We start from the raw sequence: 21,970 nt of genomic DNA on the forward strand, positions 1-21,970 counted from the left end.
GTTATTTGTTTTTTCTCAATTTTGAAGGGTCAATTAAAGTAGCTGAAAGTTTCTTTCTTTATTTTCACAAATAATGCAACTATATTATATATACCTTAATGTAAGTAAATCATATGATATATAGGTGGCATTCTTTGGGCCACTCTACCCCCTCCTGTTTGATAACTTGGAAACGGTCGAGCTCCCCACCCCTAAACCATATGAGGGGCAGATCCAGGATTTTAGGTTAGGAGGGGCGCAAACTTAAATTTTCGCCGAGCAGAGCGAGGCTAAAAAAAAATTGAGGTAAAATTATGGGAATTTTCTTTATTAAGCTGAGAACAACCCATGCTTTGCAAATTTAAGGAGGTGCAAGCCCGCAACCCTCCCCCGTCTGAATCCGCCCCTGCATATATTCAAGTATAGGACAATATAATAAATAAAAAATGAAATATAGGGGAGTCCCTGGAGTTACCCCACCCCTTCCTGTTTGAGAACTTGGAAACGGTTGAGATCCACACCCCTTAACCATATATATTCATGTTTGTGACAATATGAAAAATCAAATGAAATATAGGAAGAGTCGCTAGGGGTCACCCCACCCCTCCTGTTTTAGAATTTAAAAATGGTTGAGATCCCCATCCCTAAACCATATATATTCATGTATGGGACAATATAAAAAATCAGATGAAAGATAGGGGAGTCCCTGAGGTCACTGTTCACCCTCCTGTTTGAGAACTTGGAAATGGTCAAGATCCTTACCCCTAAACCATATATACTCGTGTATGGGACAATATAACAAATCAAATGAAATATAAGGGAAGTCCCTGTGGTCATCCCAACCCTCCTGTTTGAGAACTTGGAAACGGTCGAGATCCCCACACCAAAACAATATATATTCATGTATGGATCAATATAACTAATTAAATGAAATATAGGGGGAGTCCCTTGGGTCACCCTACCCTTCCTGTTTGAGAACTTGGAAACCAATGAGATCCCCCACCCTAAACCATATATATTCATGTATGGGACAATATAACAAATAAAATGAAATGTAGGGGAAGTCCCTAGGGTCACCTTACCCCCAGTGGCGGATCCAGAAATTTTCATAAGTGGGGCCCACTGACTGACCTAAGAGGGGCCCGCTCCAGTGATTCCCTACATAAGCAACCAATTTTTTTCTCAAAAAGGGGGGCCGGGCCCCCTGCCCCCTAAATCCTCTGCCTACCCCTACCTGTTTGAGAACTTGAAAACCGTTGAGATCCCCACCCCTAAATTATATATATTCATATGTATGGGACAAAATAACAAATCATTTACATTTACTATGGGCAAGTCAGTCAGACCTCATCTTTGATCCCTGTTGTAGTGAACATTTGTCTGATTCGTGTCTCATAACTTTTGTACTATAGAACACAAACTCAGTTTTCTTTCCAGGGAAACCAGTCCATTCATACTATAACATATTCATACTACGTCAAATTGAACTTCTAGCAGTCAAATAAAACCAAGGTTAACTACCAAGTAGAACAACTGCAATCATTGGGAACTTGTACCACTGCAGACTCACCATAAAAAATATACATTGATATATGCATTGCTTTTGAAACCTTGATAACATATAAATTATTTGCCTTAATAAATAAATCATTAGATAAACATGAATGTACTATATATGAATGTTTAATGTTGAGGCAACATTGCCACAGTTTTCATAATTACGGTTGCCTTGGTTTTTGGTTAACTGCCTTCAGCGCTTACAGCGCTTTGATTTTTTATGTGGCCAGCTGTTGGTTGATGCATACAGAGAATTGATGTGAAGAAGTCAAGAAGGGAACATTATGAAAAAATAAAACTTATCTAGATAAATTGCAATAGCTATGGAACAATTTCACAATCAAACATAGCTACCAATAATTCTTATATGTATCTGGGTGACTATATATCAGTTTTGCCAGTTGTGGTAAGCAACTTATAAACCCAAATTTCTCAGTAGTTTGACCCCTGATATATATACATAAGTTAAGGTTGAGTACATATTCCTTGGAGCCTTTAGTTTTATGAATTGTCAGCCTTATTTTAATTAAATCAAATTGAAAAAAACAAAATGTATGTGACCTCAACTAATACATGTACTTATTTTGGATTCATATAAATTTTATTTAAATAGATCAACAGGCTCCATGTACCAACATTACCTATAGGAACAGGATCTATAAGTATGTTGAGGACGGTGACACCACTAAACAGTCCTACCAGAGGTAGAATATTTACCTCCAGTAGACCTCCCAGTGCTATGGATGCTAGATTTGATGATGAAGAGGTAGGATATTTCAATTTGAACTATGAACACATTGATAAATGATTACTCAGTACCTTAATTAATAATTTTAATAAAATTATGGCCATAATGGATCAAGTGGTTGTAATAAATACCATGCTGGACTAGTGATTGTGATTATATCCATGATAGAGTAGTGATTACAATTTTATCAATTGTTGACCATGCAATTCCAATAAATATCAAGATGAAAGATTGGATTTCAATAGAAACTATGATTGATCATGTATTCAAATATATTATTATTTATAAATAACTATTATAACCTAATTAAAAGTTGCACTGCATAGAAGCCATCAATTTTCCCAGTTTTGAATTGTTATTTTATGATTACAGCTGAACCATATTTCTCCAGTATCTGATGCAGATGAGTCAGCTAACTTTGAAGATTGTCCAGTTCCAACTGGATTTGTACAAGGTCTCAGGGATAATGTAGGAGTCAAGTTTACTATTGTGAGTATTGTCCAGTTCCAACTGGATTTGTACAAGGTCTCAGGGATAATGTAGGAGTCAAGTTTACTATTGTGAGTATTGTCCAGTTCCAACTGGATTTGTACAAGGTCTCAGGGATAATGTAGGAGTCAAGTTTACTATTGTGAGTATTTAGAGGGAATATTACTGTAAACTAGTAAACAATGTGTAAAAGCATTCTATACTTCCGAAGCAATTACTGATATATGATAATGTTATTGATGTCAGTATATTGGTCCATTTATCCTCTCCTCATCAATTCTAATTAAAGTTTTACAGATATTTCAGTACTTTAAGCTTTGGGATTTTTATCAAAACAACACTTAACATAAATGTCAAACCCATAAAGAAACCCCTATAAACTATATCTTGATTGAATGTGGATTAAGCTTGAAATACATTTATTATTTTACACATGATCTTTTGCATGGCTTTCAAGATAATCCAAAGCATTTGCAATCTACTACATCATATACTTGCTGAAATATTATGTAGATTGATATTGCATATCTAACTATCTAACTATAACGCTATTTTAGGAATTAATGAATGGTCACCTATGTAGAGCTGCTATGCCTAACCAGACTAATTCACCAGGCAGTAAGTATGTTTTACACCATAGCTTAAAACTAGTTATCAACCCAAGAATCATAAAGACACTTTAAAGTACATACAATGTAATCTTAATGTTGCATCAATTATTGAATACCTATTATATTCTTTTTGGTTTTAAGTTGGGATATAATAAATGATTAGCTATCTTGAAATATCATGAACTGAAAAAGGGTATACATTTCTAGTTAAAATTAACAACTTCAAATATCTCATTAATATGGTAATCTTTTATTTGCAGTTGAAGCTTGTCTGAATGGACTGAAACATATGTTACCAAAAGACCTTGCAATCTTGTTACTTGGTAAATGGTATACAGCAAGAAATACACCAGGAGGCCTGGGGAACCAGTCTGAGTGGGCCTTGTTTACAAGATGTCTACTTAATTTAATGGGCTATGATACTACCAGATTAGCCTTAACAAGTCAGGTAGTGTGGATTCATGAATGTCTGCTAATGTCTTGGAATTCATTGCAAGACGCAAATCACAAATTTAAAGATTGATTAAATTACATATCAACTATTATATAAAGTTGCAATTATAACTACTTGCTGAGATACCTTTGAAGCTACAGATATTTTTTTAAACCACTATAAATTCTGAAGTTTTTGCTCTGTTTTATTATTATAAGATATCATTTATCCATACATAACTGAAAGCAGTATGGTGAATATCAAAATAAAAGTGACATTTAAATATAAAATTGAGAATGCATTTAAATGACTCACATTTTAATTTTTTATAGCAAGATTTAGATGTTTCTATGTCACCAGTTGTTGCTCAAAAGAAACCTAAACAGTCTGATCAAGGTTGTGAAGAGGTGAGTGGCCTTTTTTAAGTGTTCATACTTTTGAGTTGAAATCCCCAATGCATGGTTGAACTATGTACATTTTGAACTATATACAAAAGTTAAAATTAACACCCGGAAATTTTGATATCTATAGTAAGCAGAAATTTCCCATTTGTAAATTGCAATTCATTCAATAATGCCAGTGCTATTAGGTGCAAATGATTTAAGAGGGAATAACTTTTGATGTTATTTACTATAAAGAAATGTAATAATGCTACAGCTTGTTATATTTTTATAAATGTAAATAAGGCAATGACAAAAATAAAAGTTATTTCTAAACTGTTATACCATAGTCATGATTATTTTCTTTAGTAAAAGACATTCGTAATTTTGATATCAATATAAAAGTATGTATAAAGAAGACAGATGTTGATTTCACATTGTAAAAGAAAATCCTTATCAGAAAGATATTCAAAACTACAATGTATTTTACAGGACTGGGACTTTTTGGTGAATTCTGACCACAATGAATTTATGAATGCTACCATGGAATCATCACTGGGCCTAAGTCATGCAAGCTCATTACCTGATGCCACATCATACTCCAAGCCTTGTGGCATCAATACATCTGCACAACTGTTTGCACACATACCATCTATATTGATGGCTTTACATCTGGTTTATGAGGTAAGCTAGGGTGTTTTATTCTTGAAATTAATGTCTAACACAGAAACTGTGTTTACATTATACAAACCATAATTGAATTCGGTGAAAGACAAAATATCCAATTATATTTATAGATTACAGTTGATTATCTCAACGAGATTGTTTTTCTCGCTTGAGCTGGTACGGCGAAAGCGAGAAAAGCTATCGAGTTGAGATGACTTATGATAATCTGTTTATCACTATTTTACCTATCATGATGTCAATTTCATGTCAATTTCATTTAGCAATGCCACGTGCCCCCTTAGTTTCTAGCTATAATTTTCATATCACTTGACTCCGCTGAGAAAGGAAATTATCAGCCTTCAAGATGAAAGGAAAATTTGGTAAAATAGCCATAATGCAAATTATCAAGTAAATATGATATAAGGTTTACTTTTGGACGTTTTCATGACTTGTAAATTGCACATGTCTGAATAAATCTTTATTAGATATACTGTATTATTTATCAACGTTATAAATTATAATTTCAAGAAGTTATTCACTGTTGGAATTGAATGACACATGTAATATGATGCTGATGTTGTTTTAGGTGCAATTTACAGATCTACATTAAAAATGTGTTCATAATTCCAATTTTTGTTCATGTACATGATAAAATGATACTTTGTTTTATGTAACTTTAAATATTTTGTTCATATTTAAGATGTTTAAGATATATGTAAGTGATCATGTAATGAAGAAGTATCATATAAAAATATCATGTTTAGATGTTGATTTTTTTATTTTTTTTACCAGGATATGAAGTTGAACATTTTACTAACAGATGAACTCTCTAAGTTAGCTCCTATCTTGCTGCAGATAGCCAGGTAAATAATAATCTTATGTATCCTGGTGTTGAAACTAAATGCTACATGACTAATTTTTCAAGGAAACTATAAATATAGTGTTTAAACTCCTTAGAAAAACATTGTATAGACATGCCTTAAAATACCAATAATAGTTCTGTATTTGTATTTAGTTCCTTGCATGATATAGAAAAAAAACCTCAATGCATTCAAAATTATATTGATATGTAGACTCATAAATAGAATAACATGTTTTCTTTTATTTTAGTGATTTGAAGTGTTCTAACTACACAGATTATTACTGTAGAGATTATCCACATTTGTTTCAACAAATTGATGACATTAGTCAGATAAACAGTGGTAGGTATTATTTAAGTCACCAGTCTCCATACTAGTTTTAATGTTTGGGGATAAGATCTGTTCACTTTTTCCCCATTGGAAAAGTGTTCATCTGGATAGTTAATTTTCAGTAGGACATCGTTTCAGTGAGTGTTGATTCCCTTGGAAATCATATTATGTTGAAGGACAAACTTGTTGATTTTCTTATTGGCTAACCATATTTAAACATGTGGTAATTAAAGTCTAAAAAGAGATCTTTATTAGATCTTACTTTTGAAACATACAAGGCGTAAACAAATGAAGATTTCAGATTTTTTTTTCTCCAAATGTCTATTGGTCAGTAGGATAGTTTGAGTTTAGCTTGTTTACAATGGAATTTGTGCACATTTACCTACAACATAGCTGCTGTGGGAAATAACTCTTCCTAAAATTGCCAATTTGGATTTGGATATACTTTTTAGAATGATAAACATGATGCAACTTTTTAGGTGGTATATTTACAACCTTATACTGACATTATTGGTGATTAAAATCATATTTTATCATATCTTTGTACTGCATTTTTATATCCTTTATTGTAATAAATATTGACTGTAGGTTTTTATATCCTTTATTGTAATAAATATTGACTGTAGGTTTTTATATCCTTTATTGTAATAAATATTGACTGTAGGTTTTTCTTTATTGTAAAAAATATTGACTGTAGGTTTTTATATCCTTTATTGTAATAAATATTGACTAGGTTTTTATATCCTTTATTGTAATAAATGTTGACTGTAGGTTTTTATATCCTTTATTGTAATAAATATTGACTGTTTTTATATCCTTTATTGTAATAAATATTGACTGTAGGTTTTTATATCCTTTATTGTAATAAATATTGACTGTAGGTTTTTATATCCTTTATTGTAATAAATATTGACTGTAGGTTTTTATATCCTTTATTGTAATAAATATTGACTGTAGGTTTTTATATCCTTTTATATCCTTTATTGTAATAAATATTGACTGTAGGTTTTTCTATTCTTTATTGTAATAAATATTGACTGTAGGATGTGTTTTCACAGTTCAGGTTTATTTATTACAAAATCACAAGTAATTATTACAATAACTTAAAAGCCACATCTTATATTTTCCCCTGCTTTACAGCGTTTATTATCCTCCCTTAGGGAAGCATTCTAGTTTTATTTATGAAAATATGAGCAAGTCTGATTCTTAGTATATTTTGTCTTCAGAAAATTTAACAAAGATGCAGTACCCAGGTATTTACAGTGAGCATGTACCATCAGTGTACCAGTGGGTATTGAAACATATGAGAAATGAAGATCCTGGGTTATTTCCCTTTATACCTGCAGTGTGTAACAATATCAGGAATGTTGTCTCAGTAAGTACTCACAGAATAACTTGAATTTATGTTAATTTCTGAAATAAGTTGTTAAAGGAAACCTTGTATTAATATTGATATCATTATGCCAACTAATACAAATATGAAATTGAAAAATGAGGTTTGACAGATACACGATTTTTCATTAATGCCTAATATGAGATATACTTCACTTTAAATTTTTTTTGAAAATTACTGTTTTGATATTTTTTTTACAAATTAATACACTTGTATGCCAAAAGTAGTAGAGACAAAAAGGTACTGTGTAATCTTTTCTGAAAGTTTGCTCACAATTTAGTATAATGATAATATTTCAGTTGTATGCATTGATGATGAAAAAAAATTTAAACACAGAACAAGCTATTGAGAGATGCTTAAGAAGAGTAGCACCTGCAGGTATGTAACATTTCACCCATTTAAAACAACAAGACATGATATATATATAATTAAAATAGAAATAAAGAGTTTGCTGGATGATTGATATATATTTGTTTTTCTCCATACTATGATATTCATTTAGTAAAACAGTTATTTTGAGAGAATTTGTCATTTTTCTCTGGACTAGTGGCCTTAGATAGGCATTGTTTATGGTGGCTGCTGGATGTCTAATTTTTGTAGATCTGTCAGGCTTCTGACTTGGACAGGCTCATAAATGTGGCAGGGTTAAACATGTTTTGTGAGATTTTAACCCTCTTCTTATACCTCTAGCCAATTTATGTATTAATGTCATTTTATAAGAAGTTAGAGTCTGATGTTAGAATGGATACTAGAAAAAACTATGCAAAATGACATTGATACATAAATTAGCAAAGGACTTCTAGCTGTTACTTACAAGCAAGCTCCAGATCTCAATTAAATTGATTGAAAGATGTCTTCATCATATGAGAATCAAGAAAATTATAAGAACAGATTTATTACAGCCTGTAAAAATTTGTTTTTGGATGGAAGCGAGTATAACAGAACAGAACTCTTTTGTATACAAAAAAAAAACTTAAACATAACCTGAACACCAGAATATATGTAATACAATGTATTGACATAATTGATTAATTCTGAGTGATGTATCTTAGTCCACTTTTGTGACTTATTGACAACACAAAATATTAAATAAATTTCTATTTGACCAGTTTTGGTGTAAATATGGTAATTTTTATTATATGTAAGAAATTTAGTTCTCGTACATTTATAGTTTTTATATGTTAGTTTGGTTGTGTAAATATGGTGACTTTTTATTATATGTACTGTTAGCAATTTAGTTCTCTTACATTTATAGATTTTTTTATGTTAGACGTTTTAATTTTATTATTGATGATAAATGATAGGTACAAAGATTAAATCAGGTACTTGTAATTTAACTTTTCCTCTCCTGCTCTGGTGTTGTATTCTTCTATATCTATCAAAAGTGTATTATTCATATCATCCATGAGTAGGAGCAGATGGCAGAAATTGCATGGACTATGGTGCATTAATTCAAATGGCTTCAATTCATTCATCTAACACTGCAACTCCTGCTTTATCTGCAGTCTAAAATCTCAATATTTATTCAAATAGAGAAAAAGAGATATGATTGCTTTTATGCGGTCTAAAATCTCAATATTTAATCAGATAAAGAAAAAGATATATGGTTGCTTTTCTGCTGTTTTAAATCTAAGTATTTAATCAGATTGATAAAAATAGATATGGTTGGTTGAGCATTCTTTGCATACTTAGCAGCTAGCAAGTTTCCTTTCTATAAGTGAAGATTTCCTTGCTTCTTTACAATCATTCCTTTAACAGTTAATGAAATAATCCTTTTACCTCATAGAAATCCCAAGATACCTAGACATCAGTAAAATAGATATTCTAATGCAATTTGTATGTAACAATTTTTTTCATTGGCTAAAAGTTGCCGTCAAATCCACAGTTGACCAGGCGTAACTAAGGAGGGACAACCATTTTGAAATGATTGAATCAACAAATGTTCGATTACTACTATATAATCGAAAATAAAACAACACCTACCTCAAATTCGCCGTTTTAATGTTATTTTATCCGAATTTGAAGCGTACAGGTAACGTAATAACCTCCAGTTTGGAAGTTTTCATTTGTATGACGTCACATTTATCCATGACGTCTTGGCGCCAAAATCATTCATGAAGTTTCACAGATTTTTTTTTATTTGTCAAATTTAGACAGTTTTCCAATTTTTATCGTATTATTTCTTTTTGAAATGCATTAGAATCGGAATAACAGTACTGTAGATGAAGAGTTGCCACCGTCAATTTTGATTTGACGGTCGCAAATCTCCGTTTTACTGTCTCCGCTACGCGTCACCAGTAAAACTGCATTTGTGACCGTGACAATTGACGGTGGCAACTCTTCAACTACAGTACTGTTATTCCTTAAATACCAGATGGATAGACAATGCTATTATTGCTCTTTTCCATTTTATTTTTTCTAAGAAGGTAGTAATATAACAATGGCATTAAGAATGGACTGAAGCTCAAGTTTTTGTATTCATAAATAATTGCTGCATATTTTTGGCAGCTGAAGATACAAATATACAAATAGGAAAAAGGGGGAGGGGTTAAGAGGGTGATGATAACTCTCCAATTTTTTATACCCCACCTACAATAGTAGAGGGGCATTATATTTCTGGTTTGTGCATCCGTTAGTTTGTCTGTTTGTCCCTTTGTTTTTATTTGTTCGTCCGTCCGTCTGTCCAGCTTCAGGTTTAAGTTTTTGGTCAAGGTAGTTTTTTGATAAAGTTGAAGTTCAATCAACTTGAAACTTAGTACACATGTTCCTTATGATATGATCTTTCTCGTTTAAGTACCAAATTAGATTATTGACCCAAATTTCACGGTCAATAAAAACTGCAAGTGGGACATCCATGTACTATGTCTAGTATGGTATAAAATTCCTAAGATATGTTAGATTTTTTTGTGTTGTCCCTGTAGTACCAATTTATTTATTAAGTCTCCCAAACAAAGTTTGGAGACTTATTGTTTTTACTCAGTTCTTATTATTTTTATGTCACCCGATCGACAATGTCGGGTGACATATTGCTTTTCCTCTGTTTCTTTTTCTGTATTATTATTATTATACTTCCACCTAATTTTGTCCGCCCGTTTTCTCAGAGCCAAAAGTACCAATCCGAATGATGGTGCACTATAACAAGGAACCCTGACTCCCCAGAGTCTGTGCAACTTTGGAACTAATAAATGGCTGCCATCACCATGGAAACGGAAAAATGGTGAAAAAATATAATTTTGGAGTTCCTTGAATTATTTGAGAATGCTTAAGCTTAAAATCTTTAGATTTTAATACAATGTAGGTTCCCACTTTATACTGGTTTTGGATGATTTTGGCACATTTTGGAACTGCTATGTTGCCATGGAAACTACACCAAAAATTTCAAAAATATGGAAATGTTCCAATTTTTTTTAATCTTTAGCATAACGATGAGCAACTTTGGTAGATGTGGAATTTGGCGTTGGAATTTCCAAAATGTCTGCCGTTTCCATGGAAACAATGCAAAAAGGTCAAAATGCTCCAAAAACTTCCGGGTTTGGTGAATAACTTTGGTATGCTTGAACTTAAAATCATCAAATTTTTATGCAATATAGTTCTCCACTATATACAGGTTTTGAATGATTTTGATAATCATTGGAACTACTATGTTACCATGGATACAGGAGCAAAAATTTCAGAATGCTTCAAAATTGATGAAACTTGATATGATTGTTAACTGTCAAGTCTAGATATGACTTTTGAAGTTGGAATTTCCAAAATGGCCACGGTTGCCATGGAAACTGCAAAAATGTCAAAAATTCTCAAAATGGTTTTAACTTAATGAAATTTGATATTATTGGTAACTGACAAGTTAAGATGAGACTTTTGACTTTGAAATTTTCAAAATGGCTGCCGTTGCCATGGAAACGGTATGAATGTGAAATACTTTAAAATGCTCTGAATATACTGAAAATTTACAAAAAGATGAATAGCCATGCATATTTGTGCATTAACTGTTAAACAAGTTTGAAATGGCTGCTGCTTAGTGGCAATAGGGGGAAGGGTGACATCCGCTATTGCTTGCAATGGCAATTCTAGTTATTATTCTTCTTTTTCTTTTTCTTCCGCCACTTTAAAAATGAACTTGTCCGCAGCGTTTCTCCAAAACCGCTGGTCAGATTAACTTGGGGTTTCATAGAATGTTAGACTAATATGTCTAGGTGAGCCATCAATCTTTCGTTTATGCATTGGGGTCTATTAAGGGGTATTTTGGGGGCAGAAAGAAGGGAGGGGTTTACTATAGAACCCTATGGGATTTTATTTTCTAAAATTTTCAAATGAATATAACTTGAAAACTGTAAGTGATAGACACTTTCATTCTTCAGAAGTGATCATAGGACAATAAAACAAATGACATGAAATATAGCGTAAGTCCCTGGGGTGTCACCCCCACCCCGTTCAATTTCAGAATGTGCTATTATCTTGTAAACAGTCCAGATCCCCACCCCTAAACCATATATATTCTTGAATGTGACAATAAAACAAATCAAATGAAATTAAAAGGAAGTCCCTGGGGGTCACCCTCACCCCGTTCAATTTCAGAATGTGCTATTAACTTGTTAACAGTCCAGATCCCCACCCCTAAACCATATATATTATTGTAGGGGACAATAAAACAAATCAAATGAAATTAAAAGGAAGTCCCTAGGGGTCACCCCCACCCCATTCAATTTGAGAATGTGCTGTTATCTTGTAAACGGTCCAGATCCCCACCCGTAAACCATATATATTCTTGTAGGGGAAAATAAAACAAATCAAATGAAATAAAAAAGAAGTCCCTAGGGCGTCACCCCACCCCCTCTTGTTGGAAAACTTGTAAACGGCCAAGATCCCCACCCCTAAACCATATATATTCTTGTATGGGACAATTAAACGAATCAAATGAATACTGGGACCATAGGAATGGTGAGTTATGGGAGCTTTGTTTTGGAGACTTCGTAACAGCATCCTGTTACAATTACTTCTTGTTTATCTTGTTATTATGTATTTTCTCCTCATCTTCATATTCTATATGTTGAATATGGACCAATTGCATGTTTGCTCTATTTGTCATGAGTGGATTGAGAATATATATATTTATGCAGCAAATACTTACGGAGAAAGATGCATGTGGTTGAATGGTGTTTGGATTCTCCTCAATTTTTGCATGTTAATTGTAGGAAGATATTTATATAAAAAAAAAGTTGTAGAACATGTTGTAATGTGTTTTTATGCCCCACCTACGATAGTAGAGGGGCATTATGTTTTCTGGTCTGTGCATCCGTCTGTTCGTTCGTCTGTCCGTCCATTCGTCCGTCTGTCCCACTTCAGGTTAAAGTTTTTGGTCAAAGTAGTTTTTGATGAAGCTGAAGTCCAATCAACTTGAAACTTAGTACACTAGTTGCTTATGATATGATCTTTCTAATTTTAAAGCCAAATTAGACTTTTGACCCCAATTTCATGGTCCACTGAACATAGAAAATGAAAGTGATAGTTTCAGGTTAAAGTTTTTGGTCACGGTAGTTTTTGATGAAGTTGAATTCCAATCAACTTGAAACTTAGTACACATGTTCCCTATGATCTTTCTAATTTTAATGCCAAATTAGATTTTTTACCCAGTTTCACGGTCCATTGAACAACGAAAATGATAGTGCGAGTGGGGCATCCATGTTTTTTGGACACTTCTTGTTTTTTGTAAATTCATTGGGGTGTAAAAGCGTTGACCGAAGTACATTTTGTATGAAGTGCGGAAACACTTCATTCTAAAAATGTGCGCACGGTCAACGCTTTTACAGCCCTATGAAATTACAAAAAGAAGCATTCAATACTTATAATTACATTTTCTATCAACTTTTTCTTTGATTAACCTGTGTACGTTATTGTGGGACCTCGTGTTATTATGAATGTTACATTTCATTGTGTAATGAATGTCAATTTCAGAAGGACGTGAGATTGCTGTTAGCCAATCAAAATAATGTATCATAATGAAACATACATGGAATGTAATTATTAAGAAATGTAAATACTAGCTATATATGATGTTGACAATTACAAGAATTGCAGCATTTTGTGCAAAATGTGATTATCACAGGAATTTCTCTGACAGTAATATTTCAGACAGGACAACTTATTAAGTCTATTATAAAATTCTCATTTATTTTCTCTTTATTATTTTTATTACATGATAATTTAAGACATTATAGACATGCTGTTTGTATATATATATATATATATATATATATATATATAGACTGTTAAATTACATATATATATTTCAGGCCACAGAGCTCCTACCTGTGATTTATCTATGTCCAGGAGTTTCTCAAGGAGTTTCTCTATCACTGTACCTACAGCTAGTGTATTAGAAAGGATGGTTCTATATATGACAGAACTGGGTATTTATTAAACTTATTACATTATTTTATTGACACTTTTTCTTTTAATTTATAATAATAAAATTTAGAATAGAAATAGGGAATATGTCAAAGAGTCAACAAACCGACCAAAGGGGAGATATCAGCCAAAGGCCACCAATGGGTCTTCAAGGCAATAAGAAAATCCTGCACCTGGATGTGGGTCTCAGCTGGCCCCTAAATAAAAATGTGTACTAGTTTCGTGAAAATGGATGTCGTTCTGAATGATTTATTATAAATAGAGCAAGTTGATAATTTTTTACTCTTCATTCTTACAAAAATCTGCTGAAAATGCAGACTTGTAATACATGTATGAATTGAGTTTTTTATGCAGAATTCAACTAAAGTCATATTTAATGACTGCTATATATAAATCTTAGATTGGAACTGTAAATGAAAGAATAAAGTAGTTGAGAAGAACTGAAATTTTAAAGTGATCAATATTACTAATCTTAATAAAATAATGATAAGTTTGGTTTCCTTAATGCTTATATTGATCTGTTTGAAATATTTTCAGGTATGACAAAGAGAGATTTAGAACGTCTTCCAATAGGAATAGCTCTACCATTTCGTGAAGCTATATTCCACTGTAGATGCAATCCACCCTCTGATTGGCCGGAGGAGGCATATGTTCTCATAGGTATTACTAAACCTTGAATGTCATTATTTTTTGGAGTAGAAATGTGTTTTTAATTAGATAATGTATGGGGGAGACAGGGGTAAAATTCTTAGTTGTCAACCAAGTGAGATCTCTTAAATTTTTCAGGAAATTTTCACTAAATGTTTGTACACCAATATTGTTCAAGTTATTTGTTTTATCAAATTTTAAAAAAAGGTTTAAGTTCATCTATTTGTAACAATTGTTACTTATAAGAAACAGAAATCCTAAAAGTTTTCACCTAATTCCTAAAAAAAGAAGATTTTTTTTTTACAAATATTGTAGCTGTAGATTGTTTAAGATAATCCCCCACCTTCTGTTATGTACTTTTATAGGTCGACAAGATATATCTCAACTGTTATCACTTACTAAAGCTAAGCCAGAACCAAGACCAGGTGTAAATAATTGGTACCAGTCTAAAAATAAGGAAACAAAGGAAGAAGAGGATGGCATGGCACATACTGATGAAGAGGTAAATGTTAATAGTTTATGGTTTACATTGATACGACCCATACTGTAAAATGGCCATGGGAGTTTGCTAACTACAGCATATATTTCAATGGTCTTTCTCATGTTTCCTAACTTTTTGTGATTAAGAAAAGTTAATGACAAGGGTATAATTAGATGTGGATGTTCTACCTGAGACAAATAACTAACAATGACCATAAGACAAAGATGTCAACATATAAATGTTAGGAATTTGTATTTTCTACTATTTCTTTCAGCTTCTAAAACTGAGATTTAGTGAAGATTTACGAGTCCAAGAAGTAAGAAGACTGTTACAATCATCAAGGCCTGCTAGGATAGCTCTTGTGCAGAGACCAGAAGTTAGGTAAATACCATAGAAAGCTTCCATCTGTCTCTCCATCCGTCTACCCAAAAGAAAACTTTGGTCAAACTTTTCATGGTTTTCTATGAAAGGGAATGATTTAATATTTGGTCTGCAGCTTGATACTGTTGAGTTATAGGGAGTAAACAATTTTAAGTGTATTCACTTTCTGTTTGTCTATAGTTTGACACTTTACAACACTTATTGTACAAAATTTTCTTGGCTCCTATTAAAGGTATATCAACAAGTTTTCTTAGCATCAGTGAAACGGTATTATCAATTATGATCCATTAAACATATAACCTCAAGCAACTGTATGCATCGACTCCAGTCCAGATCCAGTATTGGTCTTGTTTTGTATCTTTAAAATCTTGCTTTTTGAAAGTTTACTGTAAGACTTTCATTGTGATTTTTTTCCTTCATAATATTTTTAAATGAAAATTATGTATATGATAGATATATAGATATATATACTGCATTTTATTTCTAGGAATTATGTCACATTGTGAAACAGAAGTTGATATAAACTCATATTTATGAAATTTGATATTTCAGTGACCATGATTTTATTGAAGAACAGGAGAGACATTTGTACTCTATTTGTATCCGTACAATGGCATTACCATGTGGAAGGTGGAGTATATTTTATGATTGATTACTGCTTGTTAAATGCACATTTAATGCAGGGGCAATACTCTATTAGAATTCAAAACTTCATAGTAGGGTTTAAATTGTATCTGGTTTTTTTTTTAAGTTTATTGCAGACATTAAAAACTGCTAGGTATTATTTGTGACATATGAACATGTGAATATGAATAAAATTGAGGGAATACGAATATAGAGCCAATCAACAATAAAAAGCTTAGTAGTGAGTATGTGTTACCATGGACATTTTACAATTTGACATGTCTCTGATATAAGAACAACAAAATTTAATAAATTGCTATGTTGGGTTTATAACAATGAAATACATAGTAAGCATATTTGTCATGCTGTGTTGTAAGCCCTAACTAAACTTTGACAAACTGTGATATGAAAATACTACCATCCCATTTAAGATCATGAAAACTTTTAGTTGTAGAAAAGAATGTTTCATTTTGTAAAAATTGTTGTAAGTGCCTTACATTTATTTCTTTAAGTTCAATAATAAAACATAGATACATATAAAATGATGTCAATTTGTCTAAAATAAATATGATTACTTTGCAGAGGAATGTTCACGATGTGTTCTTACCATCCACTCCCTACAGAGGCTTTACCTACACCTAAATTATGTCTGACAGGAAGAGCCCCACCAAGGTTAGTGTTCCAAATCATAGTATTATGACAGGTTAACAATTATGACCTATTCATAATGTATGTTTTTTATTTTGATGAATGAGGGGTTTAATGTTGTCCTAGTTCAGATCATAATTGTATTAAAGGTTTTATGAATTATGCCCTTTCATTAATTAATAATTTATTCTTATAGAATCATTTGAGATTTCTGTATTTTTCTTTTGTATTTGGTTAATTTCCTAAAAGTAAAAACGTTTATAGACCCAGAATTTACTGCAATTTAATTTTAAGTGAATCAAAATTTCTTTGATGCATGTATAAAAATATAATGATGTGGTATGATTGCCAATGAGACATTTCTCCACCACAGACAAAATTAAATGACACTGATGTTAACAACTATAGGTTACTGTACAGCCTTCAACAATAAGCAAAGAACAAACTATAAAAATGGTTGAAAAGGGCTTACAGATCTGATAGTACTTGCAGTAAGTTAAAAGCCAAAAACAACTAATAAAAAATCATCTGTCTTAGACTAAAATATGAATCAGAACACATTCAACATCCAATGGATTTAGTGTAAAGACGTCATTAACAGTCATTATCTACAATCTGTTGATACTTGTATTTTGCATATTGTTATGTCAAAAGCCACATAATTTATATCTGCACACAATTAACCTTATTTGTTACTGATTAACAAGTATTTTGTTTATCCACATACTGGTAAATTTTCCAAAGAAAACAGAGAACAAACTTCTATGGAAGTAAATGAAATGAACAAATATTTGTATTTATAAACATTGATTATTGTTTCCTAGAAATGCTACTGTAGATCTAACCCACATAGATACCCCACCTAATATGTCAGCATGGCCACAATTCCACAATGGTGTGGCTGCTGGATTGAGAATGGCAAATTCATCACAGGTAAACTACTACTACTATAGCTACTGGATTAGTTAAAAATAGTATCAGTTTTAAGTTTGGTGTATACAAAATTATTTGTAGTTAAAAATCTTTTTTATATGCTACAGTTAGTTCTTTACCTTCAAAATTTTACTTGGATTCAGATCTAACGTACAAGGATTGAAATATAGGTTGTATAATCATTTGGTGGAATGCCTTTAAACAGAAATTTTGTTGATTTTTCTATGAACTCTAGCTAGTTTACAGTAAAATGCTTCTAATTGAAAAGGCAAATTATTTATAAATTTTATTTGCCTTTTTTAAAATTGTTGCCAGCAGTAAGTTACTATCTCAATGATTAAATTGTTTTGTACTATGAATGGACTCCTATTCAATAAGATATATGTTTTTTTCTACATTGATTTGTTTTGTAGGTTGATTCTACATTGATTTGTTTTGTAGGTTGATTCTACATGGATAATATACAACAAACCAAAGAGTAATGATCTGACCAATGAATATGCTGGATTCCTGATGGCCCTTGGACTAAATGGTCATCTTGTTAATCTTCATATGCTAAATGTTCATGATTATCTTAGTAAGGTATGTCTTTTGTATTTTTTCTGTTTTTTTCTTGTTTTTTAAAGTTTCTTTGTCAATGCTACACTGGCTATATATGCTGTAGATTTTCTGTATTGCTCATATAAGTGCCATAAAAATCTGTAATTTTTTCAAGAATGATTTTCTTTCAAACTCCTTAATCGATATAAGTTAGGGAAGGGATATATAAGTTTGTCTGTTTTCCTGTCTTTCTATCTTTTGTCTTGGGTTTTTAGTTGAAATTGTTAGTAACAACAAGTCAAAATTGCATGAATTTTGGTCAGTGAACAATTCTGGTACATTGTATATATGAAGGTTTGTGCAAAATTGATATCACTTTAACAATCATATCATGCCATAAGCTAAATAAAAGTAACCCTACATAATAAAATCATCTTATTGTTTTTAATGCCATATTTAATAATATAATGGATGCATGTAAGTTTCTTAGACTGAAATTAGTTTAAAAAACAATGCTACAACAAAAGACATTAAATTATGTAGATTTCTTATGTAAATTGTACTGTATGACTATTTTTACAGGGTCATGAAATGACAACAGTTGGCCTGTTATTAGGAATGGCTGCAGCAAAGTAAGTTAAAAGTACAATCCAAATTTTAAAATGAATACAACGACATGTTGAGTTTTAATCAATAAGACAGCATCTAAATGACATGAAAGGGAAAAAAAACTTGTTTTCTTTTACTATTTACTAAAAAAGTACCAAATCATATATATCTGTTGACGTCTAAAATATAAAACTAAACATTTTGAAACATAACCAAAATTGTTCAAGAATTAATTTATAAGCCAGTTGTATATCAAAAAGTATGCTTTGACAGGGAATAGTGTATATGTTCCAGACCGTATGAGTATTTGGACCGTACGCGTACGGTCTGGACCGTATGCGTACTTTTTCAAAATACGCATACGGTCGGACCGTACGCGTACAGTCTGATTAATATTAAGAAGTTAGTCAAGTTTATTAGATACAAATGTATATAACAGATCAACAGAACTTATGTCTCAAATTAATACAAAAAGTTCAATAGTAATGGAAATAAAAACTTATTATTTTAACTATTTAAAATAATCACGCTTATTTAATCTGTTAATCTCCTGTATTTAGCATGTCAGTAATTCGTTAACTGCATGCAGCCCATTATGCTCATTGAAATTGAAGTTATCGGAAGTAAACATAATGTGGGGAGACAATTGTTATAGAATATTTAGGAACTTTACAAAAAAAGACAAAGGAACATGCATGAACAAATCATGTTAATGTAAAAGAAAATATGACGTTCTTTGTGTTACATTTGTAGCAAGTGTCACCTTGGTCCAGAGTAACAAAATAGGATTCAGATATACTATTAAACAAATATTTAATGTCAATTGTTCGCTTATTCACTTTATTCATCTATTTGTAATAATAACAATTTGTATAACTAAAAATAAAGATTTTGATAAATGTTTGTTTAAATTTAACCCATATGATCCCAAAACATGTCTGCTCAGCTGGACCGTACGCGTATACTCATACGGTCCGACCGTACGCGTATGGTCGGACCGTACGAGTATACGTATACGGTCCGGACCGTACGCGTACGGTCCAAATACTCATATGGTCTGGAACATATACATATCATAATTGTGAGGCCTGTCTGGCACTGACTTTAAAGTGGCAACAGATTGGGGATCATTTGTATTGTCTTGCAACATCAAACTTCTTGTTAATCTCTTACTTTTTGTGAACAGATTGACAGAATTCAATCAGACATACAGATTTTCTACAGGATACGATGTAAATGCTCATGACAAGTTTAATAATTTAGGATATATATTTATTCACAATTACACATGTTTAATACTGATTTACAGGAGAGGGACAATGGATATATCAACCACTAAAGTATTAAGTATACATGTACCAGCTTTACTGCCCCCTACATCTACAGAACTTAATGTGCCACATAATGTTCAGGTTGCTGCTATACTAGGGGTGGGGCTAGTATTCCAAGGGACAGCCCACAGACATACAGCCGAAGTATTATTAGCTGAAATAGGTGAGTTTAGTACTTTACTTTTCTTTTCTTTGATAGTCATTGTGCCTTGGAAGTTTTATGATTTATATGAACATTTCCTTAAACCCAAGCTTTGTCTGTCTTTTGGTCTTAAATGGATAGTTGTCTTATTTGCTAACATGCCATATCACTCTATTTTATAAAGACATTTTATAACAATCCAAACCATAGATGTGTTCACCAATTTTTCTTGTGAAATTAGAAAAATAAGCATTTTATTACACATTTTTTTTTTAAAGGTTTCATATTCTGATAGCCACTTACAGTCTTATAGAAAATTAATCAAATTAAATATTTTTAATCTTCTAATAAAAAAGAGAGAAAAGAAAGGGACTTGTGTTTATATGTAGCATTGATTTGATTTATTTAGGTCGACCACCAGGACCAGAGATGGAGAATTGTAATGACAGAGAATCCTATTCTTTAGCTGCTGGATTGGCTTTAGGACTGGTTATGTTTGGGGTTAGTAAACTAGTTCTTACTCACCAAAAATGTAACAGCTTTCATAGCTCAATTGTCTAGATGATTAACTTAAAAGGGTTGTTTTTATGCTTATCCATGGGGCATTATATTTTTGGTCTGTGCACCTTTTTGCTCCTTCATTTGTTCTTCCTTCCATTTAGTCATCTGTCCGATTTTCCATCTGTCCTGCTTCAGGTTAAAGTTTTTTGGTCAATGTAGTTTTTGATGAAGTTGAAGTCCAATCAACTTGAAACTTAGTACATATGATTTAATCTTTCTAATTTTAAAACCATTTAGAGTTTTGACTTCATTTCCACAATCCAATGAATATAGAAAATGATAGTGTGAGTGTGGCATCCGTGTCCTTTGGAGACATTCTTGTTTTCTTTGTCATAATAAATCTTTCTATCGCACACAATTAACAAATTAAATGTTAAAAAAAACCAAATTAATGTTAAAGTAATGTAGGTTAATGTTGAAATATGCATTAGCATTGAAAGAACTCAGTATTTGATAAGAAATGGGGATTTTATTATTTATTTTGTAGAAGGGTGGAGAACAAGTGGTGAAGTCGGATTTAAACATGGCTGACACACTCTGTCATTTTATGATTGGTGGACACAAGAGACCATTGGTAAGCTTTGTTTTATACTGTGTTGACTGATGATGTGTATCATGTCATTTCTATATAAACAGTAAGTCATAAACTATTTGATAGTAAAATAAAAACAATTAAAGATATCAATGTGATTTTTAAGTGTTATAAAAGTAACTGTAGTCAATTATTATTTCAGAATTCATGACTTTTTATTATTAGTATATTCTAGACAGAATATTTTTTGAATACTTTTGTATTATCATTGTCAATATCTGTATGCAATAATTTTTTTATTGAAGAGAAAAAAGGCTTCAATAAATAGATAATAATGGCAGATGCCTGCATGCTAGATGCCATGTACTAAACTTTAAAATGGCCATAAATATACTATGGATATTTGTATATCTAATGTTTTCTTACTTTAAAATTTGTTGAAGACTTTTTTTTAGATAGTAAAAGAATTGAAGGGGTTCCTATGGTTTTGTTTCAGATTGGACCTTACAAAGAGAGATACAAATCACCAAGCTACCATATCAAGGTATGGTCATATTGTATGATCATGTTGGTTTAGAGTTGTGTTATTTCTTTCGTTAGACTCTAGTGTGTTGACGTTGATAGCTTTATTTGTCATAGAGTTATGTATAGTTATAAGACGTTTCATTTACTTACAAGTAAATATA

General features: G+C 31.7%; 1 protein-coding gene across 1 annotated transcript in view; it reads left to right on the top strand.

Moving 5' to 3' along the window:
• Positions 1 to 21,970, top strand: part of LOC143068314 (anaphase-promoting complex subunit 1-like) — an 82,435-nt gene that overhangs the window by 20,234 nt on the left and 40,231 nt on the right. The window contains exons 14-36 of the mRNA XM_076242257.1: positions 2,150 to 2,302; positions 2,657 to 2,773; positions 3,331 to 3,391; positions 3,645 to 3,832; positions 4,150 to 4,224; positions 4,690 to 4,881; positions 5,656 to 5,726; positions 5,974 to 6,065; positions 7,280 to 7,428; positions 7,746 to 7,824; positions 13,740 to 13,856; positions 14,392 to 14,514; positions 14,868 to 15,004; positions 15,258 to 15,364; positions 15,917 to 15,994; positions 16,571 to 16,660; positions 17,461 to 17,569; positions 18,011 to 18,151; positions 18,692 to 18,741; positions 20,028 to 20,212; positions 20,601 to 20,692; positions 21,240 to 21,326; positions 21,781 to 21,828. Of these exons, the coding sequence (XP_076098372.1) occupies positions 2,150 to 2,302; positions 2,657 to 2,773; positions 3,331 to 3,391; positions 3,645 to 3,832; positions 4,150 to 4,224; positions 4,690 to 4,881; positions 5,656 to 5,726; positions 5,974 to 6,065; positions 7,280 to 7,428; positions 7,746 to 7,824; positions 13,740 to 13,856; positions 14,392 to 14,514; positions 14,868 to 15,004; positions 15,258 to 15,364; positions 15,917 to 15,994; positions 16,571 to 16,660; positions 17,461 to 17,569; positions 18,011 to 18,151; positions 18,692 to 18,741; positions 20,028 to 20,212; positions 20,601 to 20,692; positions 21,240 to 21,326; positions 21,781 to 21,828 (2,541 nt within the window). The remainder of the gene's footprint in view (positions 1 to 2,149; positions 2,303 to 2,656; positions 2,774 to 3,330; positions 3,392 to 3,644; positions 3,833 to 4,149; positions 4,225 to 4,689; positions 4,882 to 5,655; positions 5,727 to 5,973; positions 6,066 to 7,279; positions 7,429 to 7,745; positions 7,825 to 13,739; positions 13,857 to 14,391; positions 14,515 to 14,867; positions 15,005 to 15,257; positions 15,365 to 15,916; positions 15,995 to 16,570; positions 16,661 to 17,460; positions 17,570 to 18,010; positions 18,152 to 18,691; positions 18,742 to 20,027; positions 20,213 to 20,600; positions 20,693 to 21,239; positions 21,327 to 21,780; positions 21,829 to 21,970) is intronic.

The sequence above is a fragment of the Mytilus galloprovincialis genome, chromosome 3 (genome assembly GCF_965363235.1).
Source record: "Mytilus galloprovincialis chromosome 3, xbMytGall1.hap1.1, whole genome shotgun sequence".
NCBI lineage: Eukaryota > Metazoa > Mollusca > Bivalvia > Mytilida > Mytilidae > Mytilus > Mytilus galloprovincialis.